This window comes from Leptinotarsa decemlineata, unplaced genomic scaffold, assembly GCF_025532065.1.
Source record: "Leptinotarsa decemlineata unplaced genomic scaffold, Ldec_3_MD MMD2_tig00026294_RagTag_RagTag, whole genome shotgun sequence".
Taxonomy (NCBI): domain Eukaryota; kingdom Metazoa; phylum Arthropoda; class Insecta; order Coleoptera; family Chrysomelidae; genus Leptinotarsa; species Leptinotarsa decemlineata.
The window spans coordinates 13,128,702-13,152,767 of NW_027412674.1; the positions used below are offsets into that span (position 1 = coordinate 13,128,702).

The following is a 24,066-nucleotide window of genomic DNA, read 5'->3' on the forward strand; positions in this document are numbered from 1 at the left end:
TATCTCGGCTTGTTTCGAAGAGATTTCAGTTCCGTACTGAAATGAGGGCAATGCATGATCTCATCAAAATTATGTGAAGGAGAATTATTTCCGAGGACCAAAGCAGCATTACTACGATGAATAGCAATAATTATTCTCTCTATCGAAAAAGAAGTACAACTGTAATCTTTTGTTACTTGACCTATTCTCTTTCTGAGTTCATGAAAGAATAACAGAGACTCCAGGCCATAAACATCAAAAGTTTCAACCACTACTGGAACAGATAGTGGAATTTTGCATTTTCTTTCTTCAACATTCTATCAAATGTGTTAGAAATATTTGCTATGGTTTCGATAAAGCATTCATTTTTCACAATTGAGAACTAACTAACTGAATTGTTCCATCTGTTGATACAGATCATTCCTATATCTTCTGAAATTGGACATTTTCGACTGAATATCTTTTATAAACAGTAAGAATGAACTGTAAAGAGTACTGCCTATTCTACAATCTTCTGACATGTTTCATATGATTGCATAACAATATTCCAGCCAAATCGAGTTCAGCGACCTGACTATCTTTGAATATGCGATTTTCACCGAACACTGATTTTTCAAAAAACCAGAAATAAGAAAGAAGCGCACGTAGGTATAGACAACTTCTCTGAAAGAGTTTTTACAATGCCCTCTAAAATTGATGCACGAAATAGAAAAAACACTACATTTCTCTGAAAAACACTATACATTTTTTAATTACTATGAATTGATAGTATGTGTAACTAACATAGTGATGTGATGAAAAATTACCAGGAATATGTTTTGCCTATTCTCGAGGACTGTTTCAAGACTTATCCTCTATGTTGTGTTGACTCACCTCGTTTATATAATATGTTTGTTCCAATAGCTCACAACAAAGGAAAATGTAACATAAGTAAAATTGTTCATTTTAAATATTTAACTATTTCAAAATGACTGTGAATCTACTTGAACTTGAGGTTGTAACTGAACTCATTTTGAAGGATCCAACTGAACACAGCGTAAAATAATAACTGTCTACTTTAAGTTAATGATAATTTACCGAAAACAGTATGTAGTAACAAAAAAAAAACGGTTTCATGACGTTTCACAAGATACATCTGATAATATTTTGAAAGCATTTTAGATTATCTTGTCAAAAACTTAATGAGTTAGATCGCAAAATATATTCGTATTTCCTTTGAAAAAAATTGGTCAACTCCCAAGTTTTCGATTTCATTTCGTTACACGTGACAGGTCATTATCATTTAAAAACATCCATTTGCCATCAAGGAGTTTACAGGGATACTTGGAACAGCTAAAAACTGTAATTAACCCAATCCTGTACCCCACTACCGAAACCCTGTAGTTACCGACTAACCCTAACACTTTTAGAAATATATGAACTTCTAGTAGCTTACCGCCTCAATAACTGTTTGTCGCCGTCTTGGATTTAGCTTGATTTTCGCTACTCCATTTGGTCGTTATAGTACATTTTTTCAATGTTATTTGTCAGGAACAAGCATGAAGTCTTCTACCAGTGCTGTGAACGTTTGTCCAATGTTTGGGACCCACTATGTTGGTCTGTATAAAACGACCCCTAGTGAAATGATCCAATAATTGATTTTGTTTGAACACTTTCATTTCTTTTTCTTCCTTAGATAAAATAGAAAGTTGTTAATGCGAGAATTTCGAATTTATGTATAATTGAAATTGATAAATTACAATAAACGTAATGAATATCACTGGAATGTTATTCCGACACCAAACCGTTACTTCAACACCCCAACACATGTTTCGACCACCTAGTGATCATCTTCAAGATCAATGTTCCTCTTGAAAAGGATCACTTGGTGATCGAAACACGTGCCGAGGTGTTAATATAACGGTTTGGTGTCGGGTTAAAACCCCAGTAATATTCATTACTATACCAAAGGTTCCAAACGAGTACAATATATATAGTATATTTACTACATACTCGTTCCTTTCAGAGAAAAGGATTGAATCCATGAGTTGTTTCCTCAAACTCAAGGTTTTCTTATAGTACATTGTCGACAATTATGATGATGAACAACACAATGTGTTGGTTCGTTTTGAAAGGACCTATAATCGCTCTCAGTAGTTACAGTTCAAGTGTTAGCACTGATGAAAACCCTGCAAAGTGACCATATGAATATAAATTCTTGCAGATCGAAAAAGAAAGAGAAAGGTCCTTTTTGGACTCCCCAGATTTTCATCGTACTCGGCAATATGCTTTCCATTGAAAACAAGCCCTCTTGAAAGTCATCAAATTTTTCGTGAGTCTCATCGAAAGTCATATGAGGTTAGAAACAAAACCTTCAACACCAGTAAATGTTGTTTCAGTAAAATCTAATCATTCGTAACAGCATCACCACATACGTTTCATTCTCCTTCGATACTCACCAACTTCCTTCGCCAGTGTAGAATGTTGGCACACAATTCAAAAAATTTCGTGTGTATTTCCAGAAATGAAGTATTCCTGCCACACATAGATGAAGCCAATAACGGTTTCTCAGAAGAAAACCCGGTTAGGTTAGGTCTAAAGTGAGTGGGTCTCTTCGCCCCTCCACCGCAATCCGCAAGGGTTTATTGTGACTCACACCTAAACACACTCAGCCAAATAAACCCAGCTTCTTGACGAAGCCGATTAGTTTGTATGGTGAGTGATCTTTCAGGTCAAATGGTAAGAGTACGGCTCTGCCGAACTCTGAGAACCTGATTCGGTCCCCAGGGGGGCAGGCACAGAGTATATGCTCTGCTGTTTCATCATTTTCCAAATAGAGGCGACACACACTGTCTTCCGACAGTCCAAATCTCTGCAAATGATGATTCAAATGACAGTGACTTGTATAAAGTCCTGTTAGACAGCGTAGTTCATTCCTACTGTAGCCCAACAACTATTTGGTATCAAGCATCGAAGGGTGAATAAACGCCTCGGAGTGAGCCAATCCTGGAAGGTTCTGCCAGAAGTCCATAAATCTTCTTGTCAACCAGGTGTTCAAAGTTTGTTTGGCAAAGCCTGAAGCGGTGCCAATGACAGGTTCTGGTCCGATGAATCTGCTTGCAGGACCCTCCTTTGCAAGGGAGTCAGCAGCTTCGTTGCCTTCCAGGTTAGTATGGCTAGAAATCCAGACCAGATTCCTGGACAGTGAAAGGCTCATTCGTATTTTTCATGTAGGCTATTGAATCTTCCTCATCCAGTCAAATTAGATAAAGAAATATGAGTGGAGGTACAGAAATTTGCACTCAGCTCAATTCGGTACCTGAAAAAAATTAACTAGGGGCAAAGGTCACAACAATGGCTTCTTCGCGATTTTCAGCAAAACGGTCAGTTTTATCTTAAAATCAGTTCTGATAAAACTTGAAGATCACATAATTATCTATGTGATCTTCAAGTTATTTTTTTCTAACCGCCACCATTTCTGAGATATAACGATACAAAAAGTTGAAAGAGTTGTTATAGTCATAATATGCACACATTTCCTCGCCACCTTTGAGGTAGGTAGTATACTCAGCGCGTTTTTTCCAACGTAGTTTCTTCTTTAGGCCTGTTCCACAGATCTGTTGTGGTTCTGTTCAGTTTGAAGCTATTGAATAAAAAAAAATATATTAGCAAGGGTTGAAAATGATACAAATGATGTTAATTGAGAAAACAATCATCTGATTCATAACTCTCCAATATTTCTGCTTCATCTCCTCCTTGTTATTTTTCTTCTTCTCCTTGTTCTTCTTCATCCTGAGTGCACGTAAATTACCTCAATAGTGATTCATCGCATGTCTTCTCGTTGGTATCAAACAAATCCTCAACTGTTGGTGATTCATTATTGGAGCAGGACTGACACTACACCACTTTCAACAGTTGCAAAAAAATGTGTCTAGTAGTTTCTCCAGCGCTAGTGGGAGTAAAGTTTGAACTGGTTCTAATATATCTTCGACCAACTTCCAACCCCAGTCTTTTGGGTCTAGCCACACTTGAACTTGGTAATATACCCGTAAAAGACGTTGATGAGCAGCCGCTGAGGTTGGAGGAAGACAACTTAATTGCACTCGTTCTTCATTTCCAGTATTTTCAGCGAAACATGCATATCGAAACTTACCTGAGCCCGTAGTTTTTCAGAAGCTCCATGCATAGAAGGGAGAAAGGGAGTTCTGTTGGTGAGAACTTCTTGTGGAGTTGAATCATCCTTTTTTAAAACTTCAGCACATTGAACTTGATCTTGTTTTAGAAACATTTCGAAAATTGCTGCTTTACCCCTCCTGAAGAATATAGATGTCGTATCACAGCCAGTTATGGCGTGTGAAAACAGTTAATGATACTTCCCAAAAGTAGGTACACTTCTTGATGAATATATTTCCGGTTGATGTTGAGCTTTTCCAAATTTTGAAAAAGTAGTTTTTTCGTTTGGAATTCGAGCAGTGAGTAATACGAGTAAGTTTACATCTTCACCTATAACAATAGTTGTATTTGTTGAAAAGAATTGCTCTTTTGGTGTTTTAATTATCATTACATCAGCATCATTATTAGAATAAATACGTGTTTCCACCCCAAAGTTGATGTGCATGTATTCCGCATTTCATAAAGCAGGTAAACGACGACCCTAGCCACGCAATGCTAGAAAAAAATCATTCGAACATGTTTTATAAATAATTATCCCATCTACAATTTTTGTCTGAAATAATTTTATAATGAAACCGTTTTGCTGAACATCGCGAGAAACCCGTTTTTGTGACCTTTGAAATCGAGTTAATTCTTTTCCAGATATCGGATCGATGGAGATTTTTCAGATTTCATTTACGATGGTGTTTTGAACAATTTTACCAACTTTGAGCTGGATGCGAATTTGTGTATCCTCTAAACTGATCGAATAATTCTGTGAATGAGTACAGTCACAGCAGACTGAAAAATGACAAATGATTCATTTGGTCACCATCGTCACGCTACAAATACTTGTATAATCGCCTATGTTGCTGATGCCTTCACAAAGGCTGCTCTAGATGACAGTTCTCGTGATCATGTGGCTACCTTCTTACTTCTGCAGCTGCCGAACGTTTGGGAACTGAAGGTGTGAAAATTGAGTTCATGGAACACAAGTCAAATTTGATGACATAATCAGCAGGTATGATGACGATGATATTCATTTGGAATTCCCGAAAAACTGCAGAGAACACATTCTAAGTATTCAACGAAAGTTTTTTTTGTGGAGGAAAAAATCAGTATTTTTATCGACCTTTTTTTGGGTAATTGTTACCTTCCACAATCTGAAAAAATATAAAAATTATAATGAAGAACTTTATACAAGTGTAGAAGGGCAAACTTTTTAGTTTACCCCGATAAGTTACTGCGTACAAATCAAAGTATTTTTCACAAAGAAAAATCTTCTATTTATCAGTAACTTGTCGTATTCAACAATTTTGCCTATCAAAAAAATAATTGAGAAATAATACTTATCTTTTACGTTTCGGAGGCCAAAATCTGCCTCCGTCTTCAGAAATGGATAAAAAATTCGAATATATACGCAGTTATTCCTTTTTTGAGAGCTTATTTCTTTACTCCTTCGACAGATGTCAAAGAAGTTTTGAAATATGAAATTATGTCAATGTTGTTGATTGACAACTGAAACATTCGATGTAATACAAGGTACTCTCCGATATCAGTTTGTTGCCATTTCGCCACTATCCAAAGTTTTCTTCAAGATGGGTAGCCAAGTACGGTCTATTTCTAAGGAGCTATTCGAGATACAGTTCTCTCCAGACATGAGAATATACGCTGATTCTTTTAGCTTACGTCTCTTAGAATGAGGCTCATTGGTAATCTTTCTTGTCCTATTCCATTCCACCCGATGTTCACCGTCTGATTTTAAAATGTGTTCTGATGATTTTGATCCTGTCAACTGTCTATTTTTTATATAATCTCGATGTTCATTCTCACGCACTTTCAATGGTCTTGAGGTTTCACCAATGTAACTTTTACCACAAGAACAAGGTATTTTATAAATACAATTTTTTGTTTTTTCTTCAGTGTTGTTGGGTTTTGTATGTGTGAGTATAGATCTCAGTGTATTTTTTGTTTTGAAAGTAGTTCTAACATCATATCTATTTCCAATTCGTCTTATTTTTTCAGATAGTCTTGGGATGTAAGGTATAACGTTAGTTGTAAAAGGTGTCGTTGGATGTTGAGTCGGTAATTGTTTAGTTGGATGTTGTTGAATTTGTGAAGCTGTTTGTATGTTCGTTTGGTTTTTAATTGACTCTTTATTTTCTAGTATTTTCTAGTATAAATTGCCTTCACAAAAGAGCTAAAATGATATGCAATTCAACTGAGAATCTCAATAAAGAAATATCATTAATCAAATCTGTTTTGAAAGATAACGCTTATTCAGATGCTTTCATAAATTCAACGATAAATTCAATAGAAAATAAAGAGTCAATTAAAAACCAAACGAACATACAAACAGCTTCACAAATTCAACAACATCCAACTAAACAATTACCGACTCAACATCCAACGACACCTTACATTCCAAGACTATCTGAAAAAATAAGACGAATTGGAAATAGATATGATGTTAGAACTACTTTCAAAACAAAAAATACACTGAGATCTATACTCACACATACAAAACCCAACAACACTGAAAAAAAAACAAAAAATTGTATTTATAAAATACCTTGTTCTTGTGGTAAAAGTTACATTGGTGAAACCTCAAGACCATTGAAAGTGCGTGAGAATGAACATCGAGATTATATAAAAAATAGACAATTGACAGGATCAAAATTATCAGAACACATTTCAAAATCAGACGGTAAATCGGGTGGAATGGAATTGGACAAGAAAGATTACCAATGAGCCTCATTCTAAGAGACGTAAGCTAAAAGAATCAGCGTATATTCTCATGTCTGGAGAGAACTGTATCTCGAATAGCTCCTTAGAAATAAACCGTACTTCGCTACCCATCTTGAAGAAAACTTTGGATAGTGGCGAAATGGCAACAAACTGATATCGGAGAGTACCTTGTATTACATCGAATGTTTCAGTTGTCAATCAACAACATGGACATAATTTCATATTTTAAAACTTCTGTCGAAGAAGTAAAGAAGTAAGCTCTCAAAAAAGAAATAACTGCGTATATATTCGAATTTTTTATCCATTTCTGAAGACGGAGGCAGATTTTGGCCTCCGAAACGTTAAAGATAAGTATTATTTCTTAATAATTTTTTTGATTGGCAAAATTGTTAAATACGACAAGTTACTGATAAATAGAAGATTTTTCTTTGTGAAAAATACTTTGATTTTTACGCAGTAACTTATCGGGGTAAACTAAAAAGTTTGCCCTTCTACACTTGTATAAAGTTCTCCATTATAGTTTTATATTTTTTCAGATTGTGGAAGGTTACAATTACCCAAAAAAAAAAGGTCGATAAAAGAACATTCTAAGTGTAAGCTTAGACGGAAGCCATTCCACTGACTTTCAGATATGACAAGATATGATATTTGAGTCTCGTATTTAATAAAAGTTTGAAACTTGAATCATGTTGGAAAGAGTTCAAATTTCGAGCGAAGGTATAAAATTGGAACCTGAAAATGATTTTATTGAGGATTTTCGAAATACATTTCAAATTTGACAGGTTTAGAATGGCACATCACAAAAGGAAACATACAATTTTTCATTAATTTTTCAAGCACAAACCAACTGCGAAATAAAATTTCCATTATATCTAATAATAAAAAAAGAATTTCATTTGCCGCGAACTTTATGTGTGACACTGTATATAAAATAGTGCCCTTGTTGAACGTACGGCTGCTCAGAGTTGATATAGGGTCAAACAGTACCCATGAAATGTCGATTCAATCTTTTTTTGTGAAGCCTAGTCGTATAAAGACATTTCATTCAAATACAGACACACAACCTTCGGAAACCAGTTTATTCGGTTCATGATCTGTTTCTAGTCCCTTCACTTATTCAAGCGTTTCTCATAAGTTTCAACTTCCTCTGAATTCTCGCATGAACAACAACCTAGTCTCTAAAAATAAAGTAGTGGTGCAGCACAAAACTACATCTAGTGCATGGTGTTACAATTCATCAACTATGTCGAACATGTTTATAACATATTTGAATATTCTGACTGTTGACAGCTCCACATTCACCTCGTCGACAGAAGCTGAATTTGCGTATGAAGAGCTTATCACTGGATTCGCCTGAAAGTACCGAGCATGTGAGGAGAGGCAGGCATCATGGAGCCAACGCTGCCAGTGATCCACATTCCAACCAAAGTTCTTCTTCTAGGATTCAGTGTATGAATAAACAGTTTCAAATGATTTGCTTCCTATGTGTTTTGTTGGGCACTTTGGTATTCAACGTGAGAACAAATGAAATCAGTTTCTGATCCATTCAGAAACACAATTTGGGATAATCAATCAGAACAAAATTGTTCTTCGCAAAACATTCGAAACAAATTCAGAAATGAGGTCACTGCAATTGTTGAATAGAATTCACTCTCACTTTGAAATCAATCGGCCCAATTTTCAAACAAGCTTTCCAATAATCACCGCATTTCTCTACTATATTCACTCATTTATTTTTATTCACTAATTATTGCATGATTTTTCACAGTTCCTCAGTTATCTTCCAGGCCTGTTTTGAATCGCAAATCACGAAGAGACGTGAAAGCAAAATCAAGTATGCATTTTGCCGTTTTGTTAGGAACTTTATTTAATTTTTGGGTACTGAAAATAACATATCAATATATCATATCACGAAATAACCAATGACCTAGTGTCAATATAATTTTAGTAACATTAATTTGAGTAATTTCTCTCACGTGAGCTACGTCACAAAACTAATAAACATTACCCTGTTGATATCTTCCTCACAAGTTGAAAGTCATAATTGATCAATTGCTTATTGTTTGAACAGTTATTGCAGTCATCGAAGTTAATTGCGCAATTCCAAATTCAATTTAAATGTTCAAATTATTACACAGATGGCTTCAAAATAATTTAAATCGATTTTTTCAAAAAGTAGAAATATCTAATCGAGTTCATGATATTCCTATCTTATTTTCAGGAACCATTAACTATCAGTCATTTCGTTTGAGTTGCAGGATACTTTTGAACTGTTTCATTGTGATTCAAGATTTGTTTATATACGTGGGAGATTCTAATAAAACAAACATCAGACATTTTGATTGAAAGAGTATATTGTTAGGAGAGATTAATTTTTGTTTTTGGCCTTCAACTTTTTCATTTGGACACAAAACATGTGTGATTCTTTCAAAGGAAGGAAGGAGTCATTACCCAAAAATTTGATTCCTTCCTTTCGTTGAAATACTCCCAAATTTGTTGTATCCAAATGGAGAAATAGAAGGCCTCATCCTCATCCTATGAAACAACTTATACATAGAAATCTATAGATATAACACGGAGTATGTGTGACTTCTGAACAGCATGGCATGTAGATCTATCATTTCATGTACTAACTAGTTGCCGTATTCTCACAGTATCTACTCAACATCCTAACTCAACATCCTAACGCAGTATTTCTCAATCTGTGGTCCGCGGAATCCTTAGGGTCTGCGAGTATGTGTGTGGAGGTCCGCTGGGCTTAGAGATGAGATTCCAATCCATATGAGATCCAAGAGCGTCCAACGCACCCAAAAAAAGTCTACCCACAACTGCGGTAGCAGAAATTTGGGAAGCTCACCATCAATAGGAGGTTCAACTTATGTCTCGCTTGCGTTTACGCAGTTATTTTTATCGAGTACTATTCTTGGTTATCCACATTTTATCTCTACTCTCTTCAGTGGTTAAGTTGCCTGGAAGAGTTGTCCTGCAAAGGCTCAACGAAGAAGTTGAGGACCGAAATGTTCTGCCTGATGAACAATTTGGCTTCAGGAGAGACCACTCCACTGAGTTACAGGTTCTAAGGCTGGTCGAAAACACCATCCGCGAGTTGAACACAAACAAAAAAGTACACATTGTCCTATTAGACATCTCGAAGGCCTTCGACCGTGTTTGGCACGAAGGTCTTCCGTACAAATCAAATGCGTTCGACCTGCCTCGGGGCCTCGTCCGATGGATCGGGTCCTTCCTGAAAGACAGGACATTTCAGGTTAGAGTAGAGGGATCTCTGTCTGATAACAGAGAGATCCTTGCTAGAGTGCCACAGGAGGCCGTGCTCTCTCCGACGTTGTACTCACTTTACACCAGTGACCTTCCAAGGCCCGAGCGTGTGAAGATATCTCTTTACGCCGATGACACGGCTCTCCTCTCATCTTTCATGGGTCGAGAGCTCGGAATCGTCTAAATGCAACGTGCATTGGACGACCTCGAGCGCTGGTACCTTGATTGGAAGATCCGACTGAACCCGGATAAGACTCAGGCAATAACCATGGGAAGACTGAAATCTAGAAAAGTGAGAATGTCTGGAAGGGAGATTAAGTGGTAAGCGCGGGTTAGGTACCTCGGCCTTCTAATAGACCGTAGGCTCACTTGGAACCTGCACATAACGTGCGTTAAATCCAAGATCGAGGGTCGAATAGCACGTCTGTACCCTCTGATAAACAGAAAATCAAAAATGAGTCTAAAAAATAAAATTACCATCTATAATACGATGTTCAAACCTGTCATCATGTATGCTTCAGGCGTCTGGGGACAAGCGGCTCCGTCCAACATTTCCATTCTGGAAAGATTGCAAAACAAGCTAATGAGGATGATTGTGAATGCTCCTTGGTTCGTGCGGAATGAAGCCATCCGCAGAGATTTGCAGCTGTCTTCCATTCGGCAGTCCATCCAGTCGAGAAATCAGAAAGTTTTCGATGATGCAGAAACTCATGAAAACCCATTAGTCAGGGAAGCTATGGATTATACTGTAGACGACCCCTCTCGATATAGAAGGCCCCGACACTCTGTCGAATGAGGCCCCTATATATTCCGATGGAAGATAAACAACGTTTTCATCCAATTCACCCCAGCCAGGCAGGGGTACACCTGCCTGATGTATGAGGACATTCATGCCGCCATACCATTAATACCCACATCAGTCATGATCCGTTTGTCCTTCTGGCAAACATCAGTTCAAAGGGTAAGGGAGCCAGGCTCCAACCTGACTAAATTCAAGATGACTTTCACATCACATTTTATCTTCAATCGAGGACCGCCTGTCCGGTACTGACATGCCCAATAGGCTGAAACAGCTGTCTACCGGTGGCTCTTGAATTAAAATCAATATGGGAATGAATTGATGGATGTAGCCGTTACTACGTGGTAGGAAATCATAATGAAGAAAAGAGAATTGAAACTTCATGTTTAAGCACTTTTATTTGTAACTAACGTTACTGCAGTTGCGTCTTGTAAGGACATTTTCAAACTTATACATTAAGTTTGAAAATATCTCTTTTTTTTAATATGGGAAGGATAAGAATACTACTCATCTATTTATCTTTTGATTTTCATTGAATTATATTCCAGCAGCTTGACTGTATTATCCTTTCTCGATTTCATATCATTTCTAGAAACATGTGAATTCGTTTTCTGAGGGTATTCCAGATCAGCTTCTTCTTTCTTTTCTATTAGTTTTTTCAGGGATTCAAAATAATTTCATATAATATCAGTCAATGGAAGTCCGAACTAATGAAATTCATCATAAAACATTGTCAATCACCTTCAACTAAACGTTGAATCTTGGATCGAGTAAGGCGACAACTTTCTCACTATAATCATTGGTGATCATCATCACGACGGTGGCGTTTCCTTCTTCAGCAGACAATACCAAGATATTTACATCTGAATTGAGATTTCCCAGCATCTCTCGTTTCCATCGTTGTGTTGGCCTTGGGTGGTTTCACGAGCATCAAAATCCATGACGTTCCTATGCGAAATGCAGTGTCGTCAGATGTGAAGTACGAATATCTGATTCAATATTGGAATGATCCCCTAATGGGGTTCTTTGCATAGAGCTTTGGCGAAGGTCCCACCTTTGGTGAGTATGCCGAACTCGTCTTCTGACAGTGTCCGATTGGAGAGATTGACCACTGTTTGTCTATTGTACTGTGAATTTTCCTAGCCCTCATTCAGACACTCGTATTTCTTTATATGTCTCTTATTCATGGCTAATCTTGTGGTTTCCATTGTGACCATAGTGAGATGGACAATTTCGTCCCATTCACCCCAGTGCATCAAATTACCAAGTTTGATAATCAGTTCCATGGGCTACCTTCTTTCTATTCTGATAGATCCTTTCACGTAATGACGCTTGTTTGGGGAGTTTGTGGATTCTATCGGCATACATTATGAACAACAAATATGGTCAATAATTTTTCTGAAGAATTATTAGTTGGGTAGGTTAGGTTAGGTCGGTTTGTGATGGATCTGTGGTGTGGAGGTGTTAACGATTTCGTTTGAGCTCTCAGGGCGTTCCAGGCTGTGATTTCCGCTATCTGATGGCTAATGGAAATTCCTCAAGGATATTCTGGATTTGCTCCGTGGGGTCCTCCATTAACCCCAGGAGTCTGGCTGGGGGGAACGGTAGCTTTCTCCGAGGTATCCTTTTGGCGCCTCCGCGGGGCGTCCATGGCGTGGTCAGGGTGTTAATGACCGCGGTGTTATGGCTCCTCATAGTTCTTGTAGTGTATCTGCCTACGCTACAAGAACTATGAGCAAGAACAAGAACTAATGCGAGCTAACCTTATTTATACTATAAAGGTAACACATACAGGTAAACCATTCAGGCGTACCAACCTATATTAATTATACAATTTTGCCTTATCTATTATTTTACAATATTTTTATATAAAACAATTTTCAGCTATATAAAAATCAATTTCACAATATTGCCTATCCAAATTTATTTTTGCAATGTGTCCTTATGTAGTAATCAGTAAACCCAACAACATTATTTTATTTTAACAAGCTATATAGTATGCTCTTTGGTATATGTCTCTCATCGTTATTCATAATATTATTGTGTTTACTTATTTCTACACTCTCATAGGCATCTAGTTGCCTGTTGTTTGTTACCGTAAATATTCCCATTAAGTCTTCAGTTGCTGATAAAGTCCAAAAATTCGCCAAAGAAAAATGGCTTGATTTAGAAATAGATCATCTGTACACTAACCGTACGTAGTCTCTTAGAATTAGATAGTTATAGTCTATATAAAAACCTAACATATAGATTAGACAAAAATGATTACGTACAATGGAATGACTTTCAGAGAGGAATGTTTCGGATGATTGAATCAAAATATATCTGAAAAGTGTATACGCTGAATAAGAAACTCAAAACCCTCATATCTAAGCATAAACCGAAAGAAACCACTCCGAAAGTCATAAATATTTTCGAAAATCATTCATCACAATCGTTTGACAAGGAAGAGATCAACCTTTTAAACAACGGTTTGAAATTTGCTATTGTTGAAAGTTCGATTCAATATATGCCCGATTCGTCGAAGGGACTAGTTCGATAAAAGGTCAGGAATCAAATCTCCAAGAACAAGATAACAGATAAACGAAAGCATTCAATAAACAACAATAAAAACCGAAAGAAACTTATCAAACGATTGAGAGAAAACGACGTTTTTTATTTAAAAGCCGACAAAGGTAACAAAGTAGTAATTCTGGATAAATCGGACTACTACGAAAGGGTCAATACTCTCATGTGAAATTGTTCAGGTACCCGTTACCAAAGATGACTGCCGAAGTAAATGACGTCCTCAAGAAATGCGACAACATACTCACCCCTCAACTGAAACTGAAGTTACAAGTTTCCAACCCAACGGTGTCGAAACTATATTGCTTCCCAAAAATCCACCAACCGGGAAAATCAATGCGCCCCATCGTGTCAGCTATTGGAGCTCCTACCTACCAAATAGCACCGAGAAATTGGAAACCTTGTCTATTGCGGAACCATATTATAGTATAAAAAAATCTTTAGAGTTCATACAACATACAAAAAACGTGGTTCTGCAAGAAGGTGATATTTTGCTTTCTTTTGATGTTAGTTCCTTATTTCCTAGTGTCCCAATTCCACAGACTTCGCAATACCTCAGGGAATTACTACAGAAAAATAATTTCAATAACAACAAAATCGATGAATTTGTTTCTCTTACTAATTTTTGTATGAAACAAAATCGGTTCCAGGTAGAAGGTTGCTTTTATGAACAACAGGAAGGAACGGCCAAGGGAAACCCCTTGTCCCCCTACCCGGCAGAACTGTTCATGAGCAGATTCAAAATGGAAACCAAAGAAAAGTCGAAGTATTTTTCTAGGATCTGGCTAAGGTATGTGGATGATATTTTCGCGATATTCGATACCAAAAAATCGAATATTGACGACTTTGTTTCCATTTTAAATAATAGATGTCCGTCAATAAAATTCACGTATGAGTTAGAAAATAAGAGACAACTACCATTTCTTGACGTTTCGGAAATGAGGAGCCAATATGGAAGGTTAGAATATGATATATTTAGAAAAGAAACATGCACGTACAGGTATATTCCTGACAGTTCACATCACTGTGGACAGCACAAACGTGCTAGGTCGAATTTTTTAGTGCATCGTCTTTTGACTTTCCCTCTAACACATGATAGGTTCAAAAAAGAAAGACGTACAATACAGGAAATAGCCACTAACGGTTTCTCGAGGGGTATTGTAGATGACATAATAAGGAAGAAGAAATTTAGGTTAAGAATGAACGAAATCTCGACTTTCAGAAAGGACAAAAACCAAGATAAATACATCTCAATTCCATACTACCAATATACGAGGAACTTTGGAAATATTTTCAAGAAACTAGGTATGAAGGTGGTTTTTTAAACAAGTCATACACTACAGAGCCTTTTGGGAAGTCCAAAAGACAAAGTCGAGAATTCGGAAAAGTCTGGAATTTACGAAATTGAATGTAAGGACTGCGATGCAAAACATTATGGACAGACAAAAAGATCTATTAAAGTAATATATAAGGAACACATAGCATACTTAAGATATGGAAGACCTAAAAAATCAGCAGTCGCCCATCATATTTTGCAACAAAATTATTCCATAGACTTCAGTTCATTAAGATTAGTTAGACAAGTTAACAATAACAGGCAACTAGATACCTATGAGAGTGTAGAAATAAGTAAATACAATAGTATTATGAATAACGATGACGGACCTATACCAATGAGCATACTATATAGCTTGTTAAAATGAAATAAAATAATGTGGTTGGGTTTACTGATTACTACATGATGACACATTGCAAAAATAAATTTGGACAGGCAATATTGTGAAATTGATTTTTATATAGCTGAAAATTGTTTTATATAAACATATATTGTAAAATAATAGATAAGGCAAAATTGTATAATTGATATAGGTTGGTGTATCTGTATGGTTGGTACACCTGAATGGTTTACCTGTAAGGGTTACCTTTATCACTTGGTGATCTAAACACGTGTCGAGGTGTTAAAAATAACGATTTGATGTTGGGAAAACACTCCAGTAATTTTTTTTTCTGTTGATCAATCTTGAGTTAGTTTCTTGTTTACATTATCGCACGTCAGGATTACTAATGGGCACTTTTTTTCTGTGAATCTACCAATTATAATTGAAAGTATGGAAAACATGTGATTAGGTTTGCCTCCTGTATGTGTTTTCTTTATTCTAAATAATTTAATAAATCTCTTCGAAAATTATGATTTTTTTTTGGAAGTACGTCTCTCGAAGATATCCCTGATGTACAGAAAATTTAATTTGCCTTGTCGCAAAAACGATATAAGTGCAGTGTGAACTACAGATTCACTTCATTATAAATATTTCAGTTCTGAAAATTGGTTAGTTTTTCCAGGCATACTTTCTATTTCATTTTTTTCATCTCATTGTTCAGTATTCTGGTATAGAAAACAAATGTTTCAGGGGAAACTTTGGCTTACAGAGCATCCTGATTTCTAATTGATCAGAAATTCATAGCATTTTTGTGTATACAGGATCGTTTCTTCCTCATATCTACCAGTGATATTGAAAGAATTGAAATTGTTTCTTATCTTGTCTGATTTGTTCATATGAAACAGTTCAAAAGTTTTTTTTTCAGTTAGAGAATATCTAAGAATCACATATTCTACTACCCAAAAAATTAAAAAACGTAATTTGATTTACAGCACCCTCTAGCCCTGTTCACAATCGTCGATTGCTTTCAGCCAAAAACATTCGGATGTCCTCGGTCGAACTTCCAGACGATAACGATAAGAGTCCTTCGTCCGCGAGCACATCTCCTTGTCCTAGTCCTGTGGGAGCGAAAGTAAGTATTTCCAACTGAACATTTCGCAAACTTTCCAGATGAACTTTTAAGTTATTTAAGCGCGGAGGTCGAGTTTGATGGCCCGATCTCAAAGTAGTTGGCCAACTTATTAAAAAATCATTCCGTTGGCATTCTTTCCAGAATATAAACGAGTTTTCTCATCTTGTTATCCCAATTGAAAAACTTGGGAAGGAAATATATTTGGAACATTTCCTTAAAGGCTCGATGTACAGAAAAAGTGGTGTTGCCTGAATTGAAAATGAGTGAATTATCGATATTATGTGGTTAGCAATTTGAATATGTTGAGACTGTCTCACCACTAAAGAGGGAGGTACCACAACCCTTCAGAAGTTTCAGTGCTAATAACGTGAATAGATTCATTCAATCATTAGTAGTCCAGTCATTATAGTAAGTTCACCTCGGAATTCGAGATACCCAGCTGTAAGTCTGTGAATACTTGTATATTGACACCCTAAAAGTTGTCTCAAAACCTACATATGGTAGGGTGTGAGCAACTATTAAATTTCAAGGTCAAAGGTCACAAAAATCGTTTTTTTTGCGCTTTTTTTGGAAATATCTCATTTCCTATGGGTTTTTTGCTATTTGAATTTATTATCAATATTGTAGAATACAAAATTCTCTACAAATTTTGTTAAAAAAATTTTTTTATACGTTGAACCGTTTTCGAGATAGAGGGCGGAGAGCACGCGGTCACAGCATAACTTCAGGTCAACCGGTGCCTCCGGTCGAAAACGCGCCATATATAGTTGATGAACTATCGATAAATCAATGATTATAAATATTTGTCAATTTTTATCAACTATTATATTATATTTTATCATTTTTTTCCTAACCTATCCACTTTTTATTCAGTATCAATTTATTTAACAACACTGACTTGCCCATGTAATTGCAGAATTGTTAATGAAAATATCGGAATTATATTTGAATTTCAACCTAATTAATATTTGTAACTTCTTACATGATGAAAAAAAAAACAAATAAATTATGAAATAATCTTTTTATAAAAAAATATCATTGAATACATTTATTTTTATTGAAAGTAAAGAAATGGAATGAAGGGTACAAAAACTACAATTTATAATTTTAATCATCTTCTTCCTCTTCATCGTCGTCTTCAACGACATTTGTCTCAAGTTCTTCCATGATTTCGGGGTCAAAGGTTCCATCTACGTTAATGTCGCTCTGATATGGTAGAGCATTGCAAGCCCGCTTTCCTGCATCCGCATCGCGAACCACAACCACTCTTGCAGTTGCAGAAAATTGTATATAGCAAATCTTCTGGAGCAGGTGGTGAAATTGTCATGATAGGCTCCAGAAAATCGTTTCGCATTGCCCAACCCCATACCTGGGGTTCCAAATCATGTCCTAACCAAGTTTGAACTTGATAATATACACGGTTGAAATGTTGATGAGCAGCTGCACTTGTTGGTGAAATATTTGAAAGCTGCACAGGTTTATTAAGTTTTGTAGACTTGACGTAATGCATATAACGAAGATGATCGAGACTTTTCACAGATTTCGGAGCATTATAGACTGCCAATAAGGTTTGAGTTCCACTGTCTAATAATCTCTGGGCCGAACATTTTTCTTCCTCAAATGCTGCAGCTAGTTCATCCAGATTTTAAAGAGGCACTAAATTATTTTCTATTTAAAATATCATTAGTGTAAATGGGAATGCAATTATATTATGATTTAAGTTTTTCTCTAAATTATTTTTTAATTTTAGTAAACGGTTATCAGTATTATTGAATAGATATAGATTTAATGCATAAAGAAAATGATAAAATATAATATAATAGTTAATAAAAATTGACAAATATTTATAATCATTGATTTATCGATAGTTCATCAACTATATATGGCGCGTTTTCGACCGGAGGCACCGGTTGACCTGAAGTGATGCTGTGACCGCGCGCTCTCCGCCCTCTATCTCGAAAACGGTTCACCGTATAAAAAAATTTTTCAAACAAAATTTGTAGAGAATTTTGTATTCTACAATATTAATTATAAATACAAATAGCAAAAAACCGATAGGAAATGAGATATTTCCAAAAAAAGCGCAAAAAACCGATTTTTGTGACCTTTGACCTTGAAATTTAATAGTTGCTTACACCCTACCATATGTAGGTTTTGAGACAACTTCTAGGGTGTCAATATACAAGTATTAACAGACTTATAGCTGGGTATCTCGAATTCCGAGATTCTTACCTAATATAAGCTTAAATGACTGGATTATGGAGAGAGTCTTGGAATGACGTGTATAATTTTTCCAATGTCGAAGCCATTTTTGTTTACCACTTCAACATCTGTTTTCCACTCAGAAGGCATTAAGGTTCGAAAAATTCAAATAAATTGTGGATTGATGATAATGTTAGGAAGTCGAGCAATGAACTGAAGGATTTATTTCTATCAAAATGTACTTTTCCCGTCCAGAACGAAGCTTATGCATCTGCAAAGAAGCAACATGAATTGTTACTAACAGAAAGTAAGCGATCCTACTATCAAAGTAAAATATTTAATGCAAACAATCCTGCAAAATGGCTTGGAATGTTCATTCTTTTAATAATATCTCTATCTCGCATGAAAATGAACCTGTTGAAGACCCAGAGAGAATCAGTAATTTATTTAATGGATTTTTCATAAATATGCCAATCAAACTTCTCAGTGAACATAGGCCTCAAAGGACAGCTCAACTTCCCGAACCTGAAATAATTGGGTTCAATGAGTCCCTGTTTCTAGCACTCTTTTCAGAACCTGAATTTTTACAGTTGATGTCGAATAAATTGAAGAATAAAGCCTCGTCGGGGCCAGATGAGATTCCGTCATTTATTTTGAAGAAGATGTTACGTCACATTATTTCGCCTCTATCTTATCTAGTTAATCTTTCTTTCACTTTATTGAAAATCGGCAAAGTCATCCCAGTACACAAAAAGCAAAATCCAGCAACTCTTGAAAATTATAGGCCCATTACTGTCACATCCTGTTTTTCTAAGGTTTTTGAATATTCTTATCTCCAAAGACTTATGAATTTTGTATCAAGTCATAGCATCTTCTCAGATAACCAACATGGTTTTCTGCCAGGACGCTCAACTTCAGAGTGCGGTGTTGTCTTTTTATGAAAAATTGATTAAAGCAATCGAATCAGGTGAGTGCCCTTTTGGGATCTTCTGTGATCTCAGCAGGGCATTTGACTGCGTTCAGCATGAGGTACTCTTGTCTAAATTGTCGAGTTTCACTCGACTGGATACGGAGTTTCTTAACACAAAGAAAACAATTTGTTAGTATATCTTCCACTAAATCTGCATATCAAAATATCTCTATGGGCGTTCTCCAAGGCTCTGTTTTGGGGCCAATTTTATTTTTATTCTACACGAATGACATGGATAATATCGAATCTTCTGCCAGCTTTATTAGATATGCAGATGAGACCAATATATTTGTCTCTGACAAATGTGAAAATACCTTGAAACAAAAGTGTACAACCGCGGTTGGTAACCTCATTTCATGGTGTGATCAGAAGTGTCTCTATTTTAATAGTAGTAAGACAAATATAATACGATTCTTCAACTACCAAAAACAATGTGAAACGGTAACAATAAAAACTGATGAAATCTTGATTGAGCCTACTTTATCAGTTAAATTTCTTGGAATTACTATATACTCTGGTTTAAACTGGAAAGAACATTGTACCAACTTGATCTCAAAATTGAACTCATTATGTTTTATGTTCCGAAATCTTCAGGACATTTTGTTACGTGAACAATTAATCGTATTATATCATGCACAAGTAGCCTCCCGATTACGATATGGCATATGTTTCTGGGGTGTGTCCACTCGAGCACCAGACGTATTTATTGTACAAAAACGCATTTTAAAAATCATTTGCGATACCTCGAGTAAAGCATCCTATAAATCAATTTTTAAAGCATCGAAAATTTTGACAATGACGATTATTTCAATTTTAGAAATGTGTGTATACGTTTACACAAATAAAAGAAATTGCGCTGATTTCCACATTCCCTACTGTAAATATGTTGTATCTTCGAAATCTTCTGAATATTTGAGTATGAGGATTTTTAATAAACTGCCTAAAGAAATAGTTAGTTGCGCCAATATTTCTATTTTTAAAACTCGCTTGAGGAAATATTTACTCGACAATGCTTTTTATACATTGGATGAATATTTTATTTTTTAGATCTTTAGATTATAAGTGACTATTCCTATATGTTTTATCATCTTTGGGAAAATAAATGTATTATTATTATAATAGCATTTCAAAAAAAGGGTTAGAACACTGGGAATTGAGATGAATTGTTGTGTTTCAAACAGCTGTGTTATTTCAGTACGTATAATTCCTATTTAACCTTTAAAAATTTCAATAAAGAAATATTTCACTCAACAAACAATAACTTCATTCATTTACTCGAAAATATAACAAAAAGTACGTATTTTTTTAGGACAAAACACAAGCACCACAGGAGAATCCTTGAGGCGTTCTAAGAGCGGCGCCTATGCGAAAGTAGCGATTCACATTGGATCTAAAGCAAATGAACTTCAAACGTTCAAGCCAGTCTCGATATACCTACACAGTAGGTTTAATGGACTGACGCCTATCAGAAAACAACTACTTCTCTGGCTGATACCACGAAGGGCGTTGGATTATATCCGACAGGCGTCAGTGCAGGAATCTTTACAGAAAATTTCCTGCATATGAAATTGGCAATACAACTGAAAGAGTCGACCTTCAATTCTGGAACGGGCACACTTGCAGACCGGTTCCGGGCTTATTAGCCACTCATCAGTGCAAGATAGTGTCCATCATCGACCTAAAGTCAATGATATTGCACAATTGAAAATCGGAATCCTTTCAGAGTATTTCATTCCTCTTCCGAAGTTGAAGCGAACATCACAAAATGTCACTCCATCTACTGGACGAGGTACCAACCAACTGCATATCCGTAATTTGCCCGATTCTTCTGAATAAGGAAGAAAAACTTTCTTATTAGTCAGTGGGCCCTGCTTGAAAACTGGCAGTAAACAAATCTAAAGCAAATGAACTCTAAACGTTCAAGCCAGGATATAATCCAATGCCCTTCGTATTAGCCAGGGCAGTAGTTATTTTCTGATAGGCGTCAGTCCATTAAACCTACTGTGTAGGTATATCGAGACTGGCTTGAACGTTTGAAGTTCGTTTGCTTTAGATTTATTCACTGCCAGTGTTCAAGCATAGGCCACTGACTGAAAAGAAAGTTTTCCTTCCTTATTCAGAGGAATCAGGAGTGATATTTTGTGATGTTCGCTCAAACTTCGGAAGAGGAATGAAATACTCTGAAAAAATTCCGATTTTCAATTGTGGAATATCATTGACTTTAGATCGATGATGGCCACTATTTTGCACTGATGAGTGGCTAATGAACCCGAAACCGGTCTGCAAGTGTGCATGTTCCAGAATTGTACGTCGACTCTTTCAGTAGTTGTATTTTCAATTGCATATGCAGGAATTTTTATGTGAAGATTCCTGCAATGACGCCTGTTGGAGTAGTTGTTTTCTGATAGACGTCAGTCCATTCAACCTACTCTGTAGGTATCCTCTATCAACTTGTAATCATGAAGGATTTAATAAATTACTATTCAATAAATTATCATATTCGAGACTTGCTTGAACGTTTATCGTTCATTTCTTTAGATTTATTCATTTACTGTTTGCATTCATTTCTTATGCATTCAATTCTTATGAAACAAGCCTTGGAATCAAATCAAGTCACTGGACTCGATTATTTATACATAATCAAGGCTAAAAATATCTTTTCATCATTGAAACTACCATTGCCAAATCTCACCAAAATTGAATGAGGAATAGTCACGATATAAATTAAAAAAGAAATTTTCAAATAAGTTCAACACCCTGTATCTCGGAAACAATGCATTTCCGGACCTGTTTTCATAAAGTCAGTGCCTGAACAAGCCATTGCATTTTTACACCCTAATCAGGAAAAATTTCGAAATTTTTAGAACGTTCCACATATATCTATGTCAACGCTTATTATACGAGTAATATTATTTGCCATGTTTATTCTCTCAACAGAAATCTCATAGATTACTCCCGACCAATCTGTATGTGGTTTTATACAACTTCAAGTCCCGTCATCAGGATGAACTCGATCTGAAAGCTGGTTACAAGGTCACAGTTATTGATACTTCAGACTCAGATTGGTGGAAAGGAAAATGTTTGGGTCGCGTCGGATTCTTTCCTTCGAAGTATGTTTCCAAGTTGTCGTCTGGAGAGAAGCCTCTTCAGGTAAGATAGTTGTCAATGGTACAATCACTTCTCTGAAAAAAATCTTGAACGAGAGATCAAGTTTTTACATACATTTTTCATGCTAAACGGAGTTTGATTTTATATATCGTCTATTTGGAAATACGTTTTTCTATCAGTATCAACAGCAGCGGCTACTATCGTTATCAGCAATATCAAGGCACCTCAAAAGGATAAATATTATTCGCAGTCTCACCAACAGTATAACGTAACAGAATTCAACTACGTAAATTTTTATTGATAGCTTTATTATTGAGGGAAAAAAAATCTGTCAACTGTTATTAAAACATGTAACAGTGTTACTATTTTTAAATGCCATCGACGTCACTATGCATTATCCGCTTTTGCATTGACATTGTTCTGAAATTCATAAAGCAACAGTTTCGGAGACAACATGGTTCAACAATAATAAATATAGTTTGAAGAAACTTAAAAATACGCTTTTATAGCATATGAAACTGAAAAGTAAAATAAATATAGTTTTAAAAAACTAAAATACACACTTTTGAAAAATATCGAACTGAAAAGTTAAAAACATTTTTTAAATAAGCTTGAAACAATAACGAACGGAAAATATCAGTATTATTGTAAAAAAAAGCGACGGGCGTTTGATATACAAAAAATATGGCACAGAGCGCCCACGCTTTTTCCACAATAATAGTATTTTTCGTTCGCTATTGTTTTAAGCTTATTTACAAAAAAATTATTTTCAACTTTTCAGTTTCTAGTCACTAGTATTATAAATCTTTAACAGACATAATAAAGTTGGAGGTCTTCAACAGAAGGCGGACAGTTGTAAAATTTGATTCGAAGTCAAGAGAAAATTTGCAGTAATAATCTCAAAAAACAATGCAGTCTTGGTCTTTTGATTTGAAGTTTCATTCAAAATATTAATGGACTCAAAATATTTTTTCGTTGAATAATTTTATTTTTCAATTTAATCTTTTGATTTGATATGTATGTCAAGCATGTTAATTCTAATTTTCCGATTTGTTTAAATATTTGAGTAACTGAATTTTTTAAGTGTACAATTTACGATAACGTTTTCATTGTTGAAATCCATATTCTGGTTTGCTTTCAAATAATCGAATTAGATTTTAAAATGTATCTTCCGTTTCGTTCAAAACTTTTTTCTGTACTAAATCACGAGTAATTCAAAATATTTAAATATCTAAATATTTCATCTGTAGTACAAAATTTCGCTAACAATTTTAATTTTCAAAATCCATTTTTCATTTTGATTTTCTTTTGAACAACCTATCAAGGAGGTTGCGTACAGCGCCATCTGCCCGCCAATAGATCAATCAATAATAATGTCGATAATTCTGTCAATACAGATCCCGAGCTTGTGAGTTACAAGCAAACAAACATACATACATACATACAGGTGAAGCTAATATAGAGCGTTTAAAAATGTAAAATGCTTTTTTTATATTAA

At 35.6% G+C, this 24,066-nt stretch overlaps 1 protein-coding gene across 10 annotated transcripts in view; it reads left to right on the plus strand.

Moving 5' to 3' along the window:
• The window catches only part of Stacl (SH3 and cysteine-rich domain-containing protein), a 379,844-nt gene that overhangs the window by 349,742 nt on the left and 6,036 nt on the right, over nt 1-24,066 (plus strand). For 8 of the 10 annotated variants that reach the window (XM_074180450.1, XM_074180455.1, XM_074180456.1 and 5 more), the window contains 4 exons: nt 8,149-8,307; nt 8,627-8,692; nt 16,149-16,288; nt 22,398-22,610. In XM_074180450.1, the coding sequence (XP_074036551.1) occupies nt 8,149-8,307; nt 8,627-8,692; nt 16,149-16,288; nt 22,398-22,610 (578 nt within the window). The remainder of the gene's footprint in view (nt 1-8,148; nt 8,308-8,626; nt 8,693-16,148; nt 16,289-22,397; nt 22,611-24,066) is intronic. The other 2 variants (XM_074180451.1, XM_074180454.1) reach the window with 2 other exon arrangements.